At 40.8% G+C, this 17282-nt stretch overlaps 1 protein-coding gene across 15 annotated transcripts in view; it reads left to right on the forward strand.

Annotated features, from left to right (window-relative positions):
• The window catches only part of ZNF385B (zinc finger protein 385B), a 319282-nt gene that overhangs the window by 222559 nt on the left and 79441 nt on the right, over window positions 1-17282 (forward strand). Inside the window, exon 2 of one of the 15 annotated variants that reach the window (XM_061608309.1) lies at window positions 11161-11305. The exons of the other annotated variants lie outside the window; for them this stretch is intronic. Within the exon in view, the coding sequence (XP_061464293.1) occupies window positions 11161-11305 (145 nt within the window). The remainder of the gene's footprint in view (window positions 1-11160; window positions 11306-17282) is intronic. 15 annotated transcript variants of the gene reach the window in all.

Here is a 17282-nt window from a genome sequence, read left to right on the forward strand (position 1 = left end):
TACAGCAACTCTTTGCAAAATTTATACTAAAAAAACTCCAAACATAATTGTGGAATAATGGCACTGACTTCTGCAGAATAGTCTCCAGTGGACCTCAGGAGTGTCTCAATTTGCACAAGATAAAATAGTGGAAGGTAAAATATATTCTAGCAAAATGCTAGGTGTGCTCTATGTTTTTAATTGACTGTGCCCACCTTGCCTTAAATGAAGTGGTTTAAACATAGCAGGCTGAAAATATGCATCCTCTTTTTTCCAACAGCTAGTCATTGCTGAAGTAGCAACATATTGGAATCAGTCTGATTTTTCATCAAACTGCAGGTCCAAGTTCCACTGTTAATGCACCCAAAATAGAAATAGAACATAACCTCCAATTTGAAACGCAAAAGGCTATCTTCACCATCATATGACACTGACCAATAAAAAGGCTTTGAAATTAATAAAAATAAATTTGACAGATTTCTAGGATGAATAATGAGGGAAATAAAATTTTCTAGTGTAGATTCTCTGTAGAAACATTAATAACACAGGAAAGAAGCAAAGTAAGAAGAACACCAGCAAACATACAAAAATATAATTCTCTGTCTTTGGAGATGGCAAGTGTTGCCACCACTCACCATGTGCTCAGAGGCACATGTTACCAAATTCTTCCAAGCTACACAGGAAGTGGATTGGACTGTGAAAGACCAACCCAAATGGTGTTTGCATTTTGACCAATTTGTAGGCCAGTCCAATATCTCAGAGAGGAGGTTAGGTCTCCTGCTCCTCTGGTGCATTCACTATAGCTGCCCAATTTCCCTGCTTTTTAAAGTTTGATAGAATAGCTGTGGGCTATAGGTATGTTCTTAAACCGCAAGGTTTTTTGCCTATTAGTGAATATACTTTGGGGGCTTCTGCTTGTGCTTATACCTGGGCTCCCCTACTTATTTATTAAGGCTTACCAAGTGCAGGAAATGTAGTATATGAATGACTTAAAGTGTTTTGCTGAAGTATAGGGGCTGCGCTGGGTAACAGCTGGATGTTATATTTTCAAAATCAGGAAATCAACTATTGTGTGTTATTTCTTCTTCCCAGCAGTCTTGGGTACAGCTAGAAACCTGCATTGCATCTAGCACAGCCTTATTTGAATTTCTGCTACCTCTTCCCACATTCCATTTTAAGACTATGACTAAGTGTAGACTCCATGGCTTCAGCAGCAGCCAATCTCCTCCTACTTTGTTCACCATCTAGCCTAATGGAATGTTTGGGAGAACTTGAAAGCTTGCTGTTTTGTGACATTTTAGTTGGCCTACTAAGGTACTGGCCTACTGTGGATTTTGGAATTTTTCAAGCAATACCTCTGATACATGTTGCTATTTTATTTCTGTCATTTTCCTGTAGAGGAAGTCTTACATATTGACTTTCTGTTTCTCTTGTATTACGTGTAGGGATGTGCTAGAATTCCACCCAATTTGATTCTGGTACCAAATTTTCCATTTATTTGTTTTCTATTGTTGTGGAATGGATTTTTATGTAGCAATTTTCCATGGTTGATTTCAATTTTAAAAAATCCACCTCTAAAATATCAATATTAAGAACAATAATTTTATGAACATTTCATTTCATTTGTCAATATTTCCTTTCAAGACATAGATATTAATATCTGTCTTTTTTGCAAGGGGACAAAAACAGATCGGTAAAAGCATTGGCTAACAGAAAGAATCAACTACAATCAATACCAGCCTGTTAGGTCAACAAAATGCTTTTGAACCAGCACCGGCCAATGGATCCCATCTCTAATTACACATGCATGCTATTTTATGCTTTACCAATAAAAGTGCAACTTGTGTTTGTAATATAAAGTTACTTATGCTGTTAAATGGGTGGGTGGAAGAGAGTGTGGGTTAGAAATATTGTCCTATGTTCAGTTAGCCATTCCAAAGCAAGTTCCATGTTATATATATTAGGTGCTCCACCTTTATGGGAAAGAGAATTCTTTCCTGCTTCAGTTACAAATAATCTAGAGTCTGACAAGTTTTTTTGCACGAGGGATCAACATTTTCATTAGAAAATTTCATCGCTTCCATATTCTGTGATGTGTCATCACATCTGCTGTAGATAATGTAGATGAAGAATATGATGCAACTTATGATGCAAGACATGTGAAATAACTTATTTGTGCATGGCCCAATATCACATGTAACCTGTGTACTGGGTCAGAATGGGGGAAGTATTCAAATGGGGGTCCTGGGCAATGTGAATTGAAGCTTGCATTCAGCCTCCATCATATGCAGTTACCATTTCCAAGCCTCTCTGCCTACAAATGTCTACCAGATTCTCCTGGATTGCAGGGAACTTGTTTGCTGCTGAGACGGTAGGTGCTTGCAAATGATGTCCCTACCATTCTCCAAGGCAGTAATTTAGAGGTGGGAAGGGGGGAGATACTGGGAAGAATGGGACTACTTGAGGTTCAAGTCAAACACTAAAAAAAAAAGTATTGAGGTGGTTTTTTTAAGCATTCAACTTGAACTTGGTGCCAGAGTATATTTACAGCAATAGTGGCACAGCTTCTGTCTGGTACATAGATGGTTCTCATTTGGATACTACAAACAGAGTGTCCAACATGTAACTGAAGAATAGTTTTGATGTGATCTTGTACGATATCGAACCCTGAACTGATAAATTTTGACTCTGTTTATTTGGAATTTTGCTTGTCCAGTCCCAGGGACTTGCAGAAGTTAACATTCCTACTAGTAGCAGTGTCCTGTAAAAGAGAACATCATGCTAAGAAAATTCCCTGTCTGCTTAGTCCTTGTCATTGCAGGCCAGAAAAAAGATTTTGTTTCTTATATGTGGTGATGCTGTTCTGACTCAATGTGTGGGTGATACAGTCAAGAGAATGCTCTAAGAAGCTGTGTTGAGACTGAAGGAGTCACAGGAACTGCCAATCATAATTATTTCATTCTTGTTTGAATCAATTATCCATCACTTTTGCTGCATCTAAACTTCAGCTGCTTACTATCATGTTATCAAATACTTAAATGTTAAAATTGGAGAAACCACCTAAAATCCCAAAGACAAACCAACACACAGACACACATTATTTTTTTTAAAAGAGCAGACATTGCCAGCAATGTCTTTTACATCAATATTGCATCTTCGTTTGTTAAGCAAAAATATGTTCAGTTGCATTCAGATGATGCTGTGATCTTCAAGAACCTGGTAGAAACAAACGTCATGAGATTTCAAAATGGGTATCTATTCTGAACAGTCTAGAAACAGAGAATCTGACCTATTCAGTGGATTGTATGAGATTACCCTTGAGGCTTCTTTCAGCTCTGTCATTTTGTGCAAAAGGAGCAAGATCGTATTTGTGATACAGTTATGAGAGATAAATGTAAAAGTATGTGTGGTGTTCATCTTACAATTGTATTTCTCTGGTCCCAAACCCCTACTGTAACTAAGTCTAAGTATGTGCAAATGAAATAATCACATATTATTCCCCCGTTTATCCCCGCCTCTGTTTCCTTCCCCTTCCACTGTTGTTTCACTTATGCTTTTTTTTAGACAGTAAGTCCCTTAGAGTAGGGAACTGCTCATTCTTTGTAAAGATGCATATATGCTGGTGAAGGTATATCAATAATAATAAAATTCTAATAAATCTCACTATAATTTGGTTAAAATCCAGAAATTACTGTTAATATACCTATCTAATTTTTTCCAGTTTGATCTAGACTGGCACCAACTGCAACACCTGATTCTGGCAAGGATCAGGTGTACTTGGAAGCTCTCAAGTGGAATCAATCCCAGCAAGGCCAGTATTTGGTGCCAAAGACAAGCCCAGCTGGCCAAGGAAAAATTGGGGAGTCACTTCTTACTGATCCACTGCAGCCATGTCTTTGTGTGCACTATGCTTGATGTTATATAATTTGGCCTATGGGCCAGAAGTTCTCCATTCCTGATTTATAGATGTTTATCTCTTTGCACCCTAAAACTTGCTCTTTTTACCACCCAGATTGCCCCCAGAAATCCACCCATTTACAAAATGGTCACACCAAACCATCTGATTGGATTCCAGTCATGTCCATCTTCCTTATGCTTTCCTCCGTTCCATACTAGGCTATATATTCTTGCTAGTGAATCTACACTACACATGATTCCTTTCCTATCAATATCTGTGATATTTTTAATTCTGGGTTTCATTTAAAGATTAAAAACAGTTTTTAATTTCATATGTTGTACTTCTTATGACTTGATCTTGTTGTTGTTGTTTGTGAAATCTTTGTCTCCTGCTTCTTTATCTCCCTAAACAAAGTGCTTCTTCCCAAGGGCGCTTGTTAACTCAAAGTCAGAAGATTCCATACACATGTTTGGATTGCACATGTGAGTGTACATGTGTGTGACAGCCAGCACATCTGATAAAAGCTTGTTCACACTGTCTGTGCTGGGACAGGAGAAAAATTGTTTTATTATGGCCTCAAGTATGAGGGTGTTTCCAGACAATATTTTTATTGAGCATTCATCCTGATTTGTTTATAGGGAGATTAGACGTTAGCTATTATTTAATTATTCATATATACTGGTATTTCATTTTTTAAAAAACATGAAAATAAATTTACAATTAATAAAAACCATACAGTGAAAATCATTTGAAAATACAGTAAAAAGAAAGGTCAACTACTGCAAAAACACCCAAACCCTTAATTGCCTGCAGACACCTCATAGAACAGAAAGGTCTTCAGTAGGCATTTAAAAGGTAGAACAGAAGGTGCCTGCTAAATCTCTGTTGGCAGAGCATTCCAGAGAACTGGGCCAATAACAATGAAGGCTCAATTTCATGTCAATGTTAAATGAACCTTGCCAGCTTGTGGGACGACCAGCTCCACTCCTATAAATGATCTCAGTGATCAAGCTGGGATTTAAGGGCTCAGGAGGTCCCTAAGATACCCTGGACCAAAGTTGTTCAGGGCTTTGTAAATTAATACAAGGACCTTGAACCCGGCTTGGTAGTAGGTGGGCAGCCAGTACAGATGTTTTAAGAGTGGTGTCACATGTTGTTGGGCATGTACCCCCATCAGCAATCTGGTTGCCACATTTTGCACAGCTGTGAAGCTTCTGAACTAGACACAAGGGCAGCCCCACATACAGCGCACTGCAGTAATCCAGCCCCAAGGTTACCAATGTTTGGACTAATGCACATTTACTCTGATTGGTTTTCAGGGAGGCCAGATGGTGTTGTGTCAAAGCAAGTACAGGCGGGCCACGCTTATATGGCGGGTTCTGTTCCGGACCCCCGCCGTAAAGCAGAAATCGCCGTAAAGTGGAACCCCATTGACGATAATGGGGCGCGACACCCAAAATAACGTCAAAATGGCACGCGACAGAAAAAAACCCACCGTAAAAGCGGAACAAGCGCCTTAATGCGGGGACTTTCCCTAATTGAAAGCCACCGCATTAGCGAAGCGCTGTAAAGCGAAGCGCTGTAAAGCGGGGCCCTACTGTATTAATCCCCACTGCATTTCCCCACCACTTTCTTTATTCCAAAAAGTCCGATTTTTAGGAGGTAGTGGGTTTGTTGTGTGAGACCTTCCAGTCAACTGCAATTGTGCAACCTGCATTTGCTGGTATGTGATTGAATCCCACCCAAAAATAGTGAAAGTCTGGAAACGCCTTGACTATATTATTTTATCATATGTAAGACCACCTTATTGGGGCCACTTTTCAATGTCTGGTGATAAGCCAGTGAAGGGATATTTGAAGACAGAAGAATATTAGAGTTGCGGTTGTACATCATAGCATGTTTTCAAGTGAACTACTTAGATACCTGTTCTGTACTGTCAGAATGGCTCCAGATCTAAATAAAGTTTAGGTGAGAATCTGATCTGCATTGGCAAGACCATAAGAGTGTTAGCAGATTTGCAGGCACAGGTAAGCACAAATTGTGTTCAAGATGAGAATAGTTATCACTGCTAAGTCATTGGAACCAAGTCACTTTGCTATGTCTACAGCATACTGAATATTGAAAAATAAGGTATAGTATTAATTTTTCACTAGACTTGGGCAAATATCAGATGTTCCAGTTGATATATTCCTGTAAAAATAAAATTTACCTAAATATCTGGAGCTTCTAATAAGCACTAGTTGATAGCTGTCTTTAAAATAGATACAATTGCATTGATAGACTGAACTGTGAAATGAGTGAGGGGTTCCTCAGGAGACAACCTTTACTGAGGGTGTCTTATTTATTATTATTTATTTATTATTAAATGTATATACCACTTTTCCTCCCAGGGCGGCTGCCACAGCAGGGCCATGTATAGGAATGCATGAGCATCTCTGTTTCTCCCAAATGGGCTCCGAGAGCATCTGCAAAGGATTGATAGGTTGCATGTAGTACAAGTGCCTACTTGCAAAATAGCCATAAGTACTCAAAGAGCCTGCCACCGTATCATTTTCCCCCAAAATAGATTTTCCAGGTGTACACACCTCTGCTGCTGCCTGTCCTCTTCTAGTCTCAGGTACAGTCTGTGAGCTCTGGTGTAGGCACAGGAAGGAGGATGCAGAAGCAGTAGCCCAAGCTTGAAAGCTAGGCTGAGCAGAGCCTGCTTGACCTGAACCTGCTCATGAGGAATCAGACAGAAGTGTTCACTTTGCTAGTGCCCCTATTCAGATTCCTCATGACATCTCTAGTCATATGGACAGAGAGGGTAGCAGTGCTCAAGATGCCATGCCGTCCCATTTGGTCTTGCACACTAATCTGGCCTCACCAAAGGCTTCTGAGGAAGCCTAGCAGTCATGGAATAAGAGGAAAGGTCCTCTTGTGGATAAGGAATTGGTTAAGAAGCAGAAAGCAGAGAGTAGGAATAAACGGACAGTTCTCCCAATGGAGGGCTGTAGAAAGTGGAGTCCCTCAAGGATCGGTATTGGGACCTGTACTTTTCAACTTGTTCATTAATGACCTAGAATTAGGAGTGAGCAGTGAAGTGGCCAAGTTTGCTGACGACACTAAATTGTTCAGGGTTGTTAAAACAAAAAGGGATTGCGAAGAGCTCCAAAAAGACCTCTCCAAACTGAGTGAATGGGCGGAAAAATGGCAAATGCAATTCAATATAAACAAGTGTAAAATTATGCATATTGGAGCAAAAAATCTGAATTTCACATATACGCTCATGGGGTCTGAACTGGCGGTGACCGACCAGGAGAGAGACCTCGGGGTTGTAGTGGACAGCACGATGAAAATGTCGACCCAGTGTGCAGCAGCTGTGAAAAAGGCAAATTCCATGCTAGCGATAATTAGGAAAGGTATTGAAAATAAAACAGCCGATATCATAATGCCGGTGTATAAATCTATGGTGCGGCCGCATTTGGAATACTGTGTACAGTTCTGGTCGCCTCATCTCAAAAAGGATATTATAGAGTTGGAAAAGGTTCAGAAGAGGGCAACCAGAATGATCAAGGGGATGGAGCGACTCCCTTACGAGGAAAGGTTGCAGCATTTGGGGCTTTTTAGTTTAGAGAAAAGGCGGGTCAGAGGAGACATGATAGAAGTGTATAAAATTATGCATGGCATTGAGAAAGTGGATAGAGAAAAGTTCTTCTCCCTCTCTCATAATACTAGCACTCGTGGACATTCAAAGAAGCTGAATGTTGGAAGATTCAGGACAGACAAAAGGAAGTACTTCTTTACTCAGCGCATAGTTAAACTATGGAATTTGCTCCCACAAGATGCAGTCATGGCCACCAGCTTGGACGGCTTTAAAAGAAGATTAGACAAATTCATGGAGGACAGGGCTATCAATGGCTACTAGCCATGATGGCTGTGCTCTGCCACCCTAGTCAGAGGCAGCATGCTTCTGAAAACCAGTTGCCGGAAGCCTCAGGAGGGGAGAGTGTTCTTGCACTCGGGTCCTGCTTGCGGGCTTCCCCCAGGCACCTGGTTGGCCACTGTGAGAACAGGATGCTGGACTAGATGGGCCACTGGCCTGATCCAGCAGGCTCTTCTTATGTTCTTATGTTCTTATGATATAGAAGTTGATTAATAAGTAACTTTTGATTACTTAGGGGTTTTTTAATTGACTGGGGGGCGGAGCTCCCTTGCAAGCTTCGCTCGCCAATCCCATACCCCCAAACACAAGTACACACACACAGCCCAGGCACCCCAAAACACACATGTTCACACACACACAGGGTCTCTCTCTCTCACCCCTCATACAGACACACAAAACACATACACAGGGAAACAGTTCATGCACCCCCAAAATCCCCCAGATGCTCCCAAACACACACTCAAACACACAGGCACTCACAAATGGCCACCACTACCCCTTCACCCCCCCCCAGGCACCCACACTCCCCAACCCAACCTAACCTGCTTGGCTGAGCTGCTGCCACTGCTACTGCCACCATTCGGCTGACCGCCCACACAGACTGGTGCCGCCATTGACCTCCTGCCCAGCCACCCAGGCTGCAGCCACAGTCACATAGCCTGCCTACTGGTTCGCCTGCCTGCCTGCCCACCCAGTAAGCTGTCTTTACTGCCACGCCCCACCCCTGACATCACACTTCATGACAGTGTAACAGCTTCCCTTTTTATTATATAGGAAGATTTCTGAATTTGAAGTTGTAAGCCTCCCTGAGTATACTTTGGTGCAGAAGGGTGAGAAATAAATAAATAAATACTTGGGTAGGGAATGCAAAAACTAATAATTATACTAATGTGAAGGTGAATGGATAACTTCAGGCTTTGCGGGTGTAATTGCTGGATGTTCCAGGGTATTAGTTTAAATCAAGGCTATTTAAATCATCAGGGAAAAGACTAATTTAAATAACTGATTTAAATTGTGGTGTAGTGGTTAGAGTGTTGGATTACGACCTGGGAGACCAGGGTTCAAATCCCCACACAGCCATGAAGCTCACTGGGTGACCTTGGGCCAGTCACTGCCTCTCAGCCTCAGAGGAAGGCAAAGGTAAACCCCCTCTGAATACTGCTTACCATGAAAACCCTATTCACACGGTCGCCATAAATTGGAATTGACTTGAAGGCAGTCCATTTCCATTTTTCCCCCATTAGTACTTTGCTAATTTCCTAGGCAAAAATACACAATAATTATCTGACTGCAGGGGGGGGGACTATTGTGCCCAAATCCTGTACTTGCTGCAGGCTGGTGCAGTGATCAGGTCCGTATCAGTCTCAGTACTATTATACAGTAGGGCACGGCTTACCGGCGCTTCGCATTCCAGCGTTCCGCTAATGCAGCGGCGGGAAATTCCCCATTTTAAAGCTGTTTTTGCGATTTTGCGGCATTTTCGTGCGATGCGCCCCATTATAATCAATGGGGTTCTGCTTTACGGCGATTTCCGCTTTATGGCGGGGGCCTGGTCCCTAACCCGCCGTATAAGCGGGGCCCTACTGTACAATGGCAATGAGACCAGCTTGGGATCAAGCAAATGCTGAGCCTGCTCAGCCACACTCCTTTTCTCAAAACACTTCGTTTCAGGGCTTTCCGCTGGCAGAGAATTTGCCAGCATGCCACTCACATGTTCAGTGGCTAGCAGGAGGCCATCTCTTTCAGCAGAGCTGAGCAGAGGGTTATCTCCGCTCAATCCAGCCCCCTCCCCCAAGCCTGGTGCAAGGGGTGGTGGATTTCTCTGCCTGTCAGGAATAATTTAGTCTCATTGAATTAAGCACCATTACCTTCAACTAGATTGAGACAAAGATGTTGAAGCAAATACGATGGCAGTGTACATGCAAGCATAATAAACAAGACCTTTTGCTTGAAGAATGTGCCCAGAAAGTTCCAGAAGCAACTAACAGGGGCTGGTAGTTTCCAGACAGATTGGAATTCCCCTCAAAATTGAAAGTTTGGTACATCAATCATAAATGTTCATAACTTAGCAAACGTCAGAGCTCAGACATGTCAAGCATATAAAATAAAACTGAGGTCACTAAACAGTGAAAGATCGTAAAGATCTTGGTGATGTACAAAATGGCATCTTCTAGAAAAGAAGTCATTCCCAACATCTATGATAATCTTAGCTTTTGCATGATCAGATTTACATTAGTAAACACAATATATGACATAATTTGTGCAGTATTTTATAACACTTGGCTGATGTCAAATGGCAGATGGTTCATTCTGTACCTAAAAAAAACCATAATGCATTTGATAGTCATGCATTCAGATTTAAGATAAGCAAAGGCTTGAGTTTAAAATGTTTGCATTGCATTGAAATTTTATTTTAAATAAATTTTTGAAACTATACCTGAAATTTAGAAAACACTAAAATTGATTTTTAATTTTCATATTTTAAAAATCATCCATTTTCATCCACCGTTTAGAGTCTTCTCAATTTTAAGAATAAAGAGATGGGAAAATATAATGTGGGAAAATATTGCTAAACTCTGAGATTACCTAACACAAATAGTAATTCCATGTCAATGGGGAGAAGTGACTCATATAAATGATTCTTTTCATACGTAAGGGACAGAGGAGAACAAATTGTGTCTGATTCCTGATTAACTATTGATACAACTCAACAGGTTTGCCCATCCCAGTTTCAAATACGTGTGTACAAAAAGGATTAAACTGAGATTAATTTTAATCTCCCTGTACTGCTGGAGCTTGCTTACGCTGCAAACCATATTGATTGTATATTTTGCCCATAGCTAATCTATATCCAAAACACAGTGAATATTGAGTTAAAAGCTTGGCAGTTTTTATTGTCAATTAAATAGTCTGCAACTATTAGCACCGTACAAACTATGGAGTTTCTCTCAGCAGTGAGCAGCAACTAACACTAGCAAATTATGCCAATTACTCATCACGGCGTGTTCAATTTTATTTAGTGATCCAAGATAAGTTTAAAACACAGCATTAACCTTCTGGCAGACAGGTATTATTTTACCATTCCAACATGCTGTAATCTACCCTGCTTTCCAACATATTTAAAGTGTATTAATTGTTAATGCTTAGCTTTCTTGAATTCTGCTTGAGAGCAGACTGCATTCAGCCCTCCAGTTTGGGAAAGAACATCGGTTGCTCCCATAGGAGTCCTGAGCTTAGCCTCCGGAGACTCTGTCAGCCGTATTGTTTGTGTGAGTTTCTCCTGGTGCTGCTTGCTGTTGGAGACGGGGATTTTCATCACAGCCTGTGTTGCATTGTGGTGTTGCCTTTTTAATTTTAGCTACCAACTGCCTGATACTACCGCTGTGGATTATTATTTGGGAATCTCTGGAGGTGCACTACTGGGTCTTCAAACAGTTCTACAGACGATAGTGTTTCTTTCTGCTGTTCCTCTTTACTGGTGCCAGCCACTTCTGATGGTTCAGGTACTTTGCTTCACCGCAGTATTTGCTATTAACAGCTGTAGCAATTAGCAGATTAGTTTTTTTAAAAAAAGCTAAAAGGCATCACAGTGCATTTTAAAAGCTACCTGTCAATAAGAGAATTTGCTGCATAGGTGCAGCAGACTGTATGCACCACTTGTGTACTATATTGCATGCTAACAAAAGCAGTAGCAAATGCTGAAAATATTGCTATGATATGTGTTGGAGCAGGAATTTCATAATATGAAGAAATGTCTTGGGCATTTGCATGTGTAAATTTAATAACCTGCCTTTGGACATTTATTGTGCACAGTGATTCTGTAAGTGGCTGACTTTAATAGAAACTGTTGCTCTTTAATTCCTTAGTGAATTGTTTGAAGATGTAGCTCTTCCTTGGAATAGGAACAGACAGGATTCCTTTCCATGTGCAAGTAGGGTTTTTATCAATTTAGTTCTTGTTCCTTTACTGCATGCTTTTAATAAAATATATTATTTTACGGTATAATCCTGTACTGAGGGGCTATAGGATTTGGCCAAAGCCCAACAAAACACAAGGATATGCTGCCACCACGACTGATATACTGGCAGAACACCTTGGATGTACCACTGGAACCCTCTGCTGGTGGAGGTGTTCCACCAGTGAAGATATGCTGGCATAATGGCTGAAATTGGGCAGAACTGTGAGTCCTATGTGGGTGGCACACAGGAAGAGCACACTGATGCTGCATTGCATGCACCTTTAAAAAGCCAACTTGCCAATTGCCATCCCAGCTATATCACCATGACAGAGCATAGCACTGGAATACAGCTGCCATTCTACCAGTGTTGTGACAGACTATCTCCAGTTCCCAGGTAATATGAGTATAAATTGATTACATGAAGCAATGTTGGCTGAACCTGTCATATACCAATCTAGCATCGTGTACCTGTGTTCTAGTTAAATATGAATTTGCATGAAAGTAATTTGAATCAGCTTCATTGATTGTGGGATTGTGATTTAAGTAGAAAAAAAGCCCTCACACCACATTTCAGGTACCCAGTTCTTCTAACACAAGACAAGATCCAGGCACTCCTGAGTCAACTGAGTTCCATGAGAAGGCAGTATGTGCTTAAACCTGCCCTATTAAAATCAATAGGATTTTAAAAGTGCTTAACTTTGGCTCCATCATACCCATAGTGAATAACGCGATGTAAGAAAAATGTAAAGTATGAAGCAGCCCATTAACATAGACAGAAGCACATACAGATTTTTATCTGGCTGGGGGGGAGGAGTTGGTCACCAATGGCATTTCAACAGCACTTACTCTCTAGTATAGTATGCATTTGGTTTAAGATAGTGGTGGGAAACCTGTGGCCCTCCTGATGTTATTGCACTCCAATTCCCATTTGCCAGCATGACTAGCAGTCAGGATTAATGGGTGTTGTTTTGTTGTTGTTATGTGCCTTCAAGTCGACTACGACTTATGGTGACCGTATGAATCAGTGACCTCCAATAGCATCTGTCGTGAACCTCCCTGTTCAGATCTTGTAAGTGCAGGTCTGTGGCTTCCTTTATAGAATCAATCCATCTCTTGTTTGGTATTCCTCTTTTTCTACTCCCTTCTGTTTTCCCCAGCATTATTGTCTTTTCTAGCGAATCATGTCTTCTCATGATGTGTCCAAAGTATGATAACCTCAGTTTCATCATTTTAGCTTCTAGTGATAGTTCTGGTTTAATTTGTTCTAAAACCCAATTATTTGTCTTATTTGTGGTCCATGGTATGTGCAAAGGTCTCCTCCAATACCACATTTCAAATGATTTTTCTCTTATCCACTTTTTTCACTGTCCAGCTTTCACATCCATACATAGAGATTGGGAATACCATGGTCTGAATGATCCTGACTTTAGTGTTCAGTGATACATCTTTGCATTTGAGGACCTTTTCTAGTTCTCTCATAGCTGCCCTCCCCAGCCCTAGCCTTCTTCTGATTTCTTCACTATTGTCTTCATTTTGGTTAATGACTGTGCCAAGGTACTGGTAATCCTTGACAAATTCAGTGTCCTCGTCAACTTTAAAGTTACATAAATCCAGCAAAATCTGAAGGGCACAGGTTCTCATTCCTCATTGAAGGGTGTTTGGAGGCAGCGGAATTAGTCCATTAGGGCTATTGGTGCATAGCCTTCCCAATGAGAATGTTCAGCAATTTTTAACACACACCCCAAAAAATCTCAAACCTACACACTCTGTCTTGCTCCAAACACATTTCATAATTTCTTGAATTTAGAGGTTTGTGAAGTCATTTCTGTCAATCTCCTGTTCTCTGGCCAATCAGCTCTATGCACCACTAATTCAAAAGTGTAGCTACGGCAAGAGATCCCTTCCAGGAATGCCTGCTTGTCAGCCCTACTAGGAAGGGTCCTACTCTCCATCTGTTCTTATGGGGCTTATTCAGCACAGCCAGTGAAGCACATTAGGGAGGAGTCAGGGGAGAAAAAGGCCTGTTTCAAGAGCAGCCCTATGTGGTAGCCTTAGCCTGGTTCTGAGCATTTCGTGAGCTGTTTCTCTGAAGGCCAGATCTCTTCATAGATAACTAAAGAAGCAACAGGGAGGGTTTCCTACTTTGAGGAGCTTTTTTTTGTTTAGTTTGGTTTCTTGTGTATGATCTTGCTAGAGAAAGAGAGAGCAAGCAACAGTGAGTTTCTATAATAAATACCAATTTTTACTTAACCATTTTGCATTTATTTTTGTGAACTAGGAGGAGAAAAAGTGGATAGCTTATGTATATGTTACAACAAATTGTGTTACCTCTTTCCCTGCATTCACTCATTGAAAACTGAGTAGAGCAAAGCAGGTTGATCTGAGTCACTTGCAGTTCCAGAGTATTTCCAGGAAAGGTGTGTGGATCTACTTCCAACAACACCATATCTTAGCTTAAGTTCAGAATATCTTGAATGCATAGTACTATTCATGGTGCTATTATTTCTAGCTTGCTTTTTAGTGAGTTTTGTCAGTAATTTCTAAAATGAAAAGTTTAGGTTCCTTGCCTGTCTAAATATGACTCCCCAATCCTCCTCAAACCTGGAAGATATTCTTCCTAATCTCAGACACAAGAGAGGCTGATTCTGATTAGTCTGGTGTGATGTACTCTGCACATGAGCAGAGATTATTGTTTCACCTTTTCAGGACTGAGCCAGGCATTGCAAATATATTCTGCTGTGCTCTGATGTGCCCTGGCTCAAACGAAACAATTTAAAAAAATGTTTTTATTGTATATACATAAACACAGAGAACAAAAAATGAAAACAAAGCCAATCCAGGGTTTTACATTAGTAGGACCAATCCTACAATCAGAATCCATAGAAAAGAAAAAGAGTACATTATACCATCCTTATGTTCTGCATAGAAACAGGTAATAAAGATTTATACTATACACCTCAGTATCGGCAGAGTATGAAATAAATTCACACGATTTTGCATAACAGCCCTTTGGGTCCTCAGATCATGGATCAATTTCTCAAAGATTGCCAAATTTCACAGAGTTTTATACCATAATATTAAATGAAGATCCTGGGCGGTTTTCCATTGTTGTGCAATTGAGATCCTAGCCGCAGTCAGCATCCACGTAAGCAGTTCTTTGCATGAAACTTAACCATCTGAGAGTACCAGGAGTTTAACAAAGACAATTGCGGAGTATTTATTTATTACATTTACACCCTGCCTTTCTTTTCATCATAGAAACCCAAGGCGGCTTACATATGGTTCCCAGGTGGTTTCCCATCCAGGCACTGACCAGACCTGACCCTGCTTAGCTTCAGCAGGGTGCTGGCCTCATGTGCCTCTGAGTAATTGAAATAGTTGTTTGAAATTAAATGAAATATTTTTTTGAGTATTGGTTAGAATACTTTGTTGTTTTTATTTAGAGAAAAAAGTGTTTGGATTGGTTAAATTGATTTTTCGGAGGAGAAAAGCTGCATTCAGCTGGAAGCAAGTGTTCTTCACATTTTAAAAGTGTGCATGTTAGGTTTTTTGCAATGGATGTGTAGGTGTGATCAATACATGGATTCACCAACTTGTGCCATGTGGTATAATATCTTAATTATTAAATAAGAGGTGTGGAGTCAATATTGTCTGAAAAGCATATTTGGACCCTCTAATATGGATGCTCTTCCCCTGTCCATAGATCTGCAGAGAACTGGTATGTTTTTAGTAAGGAGACAGTGGCATTCTACACATGTGTAAAGGGCACACTTTCCTAAGTACTGTATGAATCTTACTGTGATGAAACCAGCAAGGTTAAAAATTGCAGTCCTACCAAGGGAAAATGTTGGCAGCTGCCACTGTTTGGAGGGATTACCTTGGTGTAACTGTGACCAATATCAGTGCTCCTGTTATTTCCTGTAGGAAACTGTGGAGTGACTAGTCTCAGTTCAATGCGTACCTGGGGCCATTTAGAAGGACAGTTGTTTCCTATGGCCATTTGGAAGGACAGACCATAACTAAAGAACGTTCAGGGGAGGGATGAGCTATAAACATCTAAATGACCCATGAAATAGGGAGACAGTGTCTAAAAATCACCTGGTAAGCCTCCAGGCATACCTGGTTTCATGCATTCCAATGCGTTTAATCATATGGAGAATGTCCCTGAAAAGTACTGGGTAAGCAACTTTTTGTCTCATGTGACATGGTTTGTACAATTAAAGCAGCAACTCCCAACTCGAGATAAACAGTGCACTTTATTTAAGTAGGTTTGAAAGAAAGTATTTACAGGACCTGCAATTATCTCTTGCTGCCTTTCTAACAGTCTTGCAGCTAGTCTCTGCTGATTTGCTTCCTGTTCCACCTTCCAGCTCCATCCCCTGCTACTGCTGCCTTTAGTTTAAGCTTCATATATATTGCTGTATTTTTGGAGTTGTTCCTGAAAGGCCACTGTGTGAGCTATTTTGAGGGTCCCTTGAAAAACCCAGTGATTTCTTACAGCCATTCAGAAGGAATCAATGAATTGTGATGGCCTTTAGGTGTCATCTGTGATACATGCCAGTGTTTAGTGATGTTCTCTTGTTAAAATACATAGAATTTGGAGACAAAGCCATTATAGACAATGGTGTTTCTGTGGTCAGCTTCACTTTTCATTCTTGGGTTGGCAGTTTTCATTTTTGTTCAGGCAGGAGACAGGAGAAGGCCTGCTCTGGGTTCAATAAAGTTCTTGCTGTGTTAGATTGAGATGGATTTATGGAATTAGTATTTATTATTGGATCAGGCCAAAGACCTGTATTGGAAATCCCACAAGCAGAACCTTGGAGGTAGTTGTTTCTTGTTTCAACATAGTTTTTTTTGGGGGGGGGAAGATAACTTTGCATCACATTCATGATATTTCAAGTTCATTGGTTTCACATTTCTTCTTCCCACTTTACTGGGTTATGCTTAACTTGGGGGAAATACCAAACACACATTTTGATCCAGTATTAATATACAGAAAAATTAACTTGTCAGTCTTCATACGCACATACTCACAGAGAGAGAAAGAAAGAATGATCTAGGGCTTCCTTCTCATGGCAAGGTTTTGAAGCATACCCTGTTCAGTAGTTCGCAGTTACAAAAGTCATGTTGCATAGAGATTAATAGAACAATCCAAACTGGGGGGGGGGAGGGGAGAGAGAACCGAAAGTGGATGAACCACTTTTTCCAATGCCCTGCCAGGCTTACATCAGCAAGGCAAAAGTGGAGGCAAACTACCTTTTCATTTTCTTTTGCACTTTCCAGGCTCCCACGTGCCCCCAACAAAAAATACGTGGACCAACTCTACAGCTGTCGTTTTGGGGTTGTGTTGTGGGACTGAAAAGGCTATGGATCCTTTAAATCTATGCCTTCCCCCCATCTTTCTCCAGCACACCCCGGTGTGCCCCTACCGTTGGATGTTGGAGATCCTATGTCAGTAAGGCAAGGATTGTGGAGATTTCTGCAGCAGTAGAGAAAGGGGGCTCATAGGGGGTAAAATCTCC

The sequence above is a fragment of the Rhineura floridana genome, chromosome 2, assembly GCF_030035675.1.
Source record: "Rhineura floridana isolate rRhiFlo1 chromosome 2, rRhiFlo1.hap2, whole genome shotgun sequence".
Taxonomy (NCBI): Eukaryota; Metazoa; Chordata; class Lepidosauria; order Squamata; family Rhineuridae; genus Rhineura; species Rhineura floridana.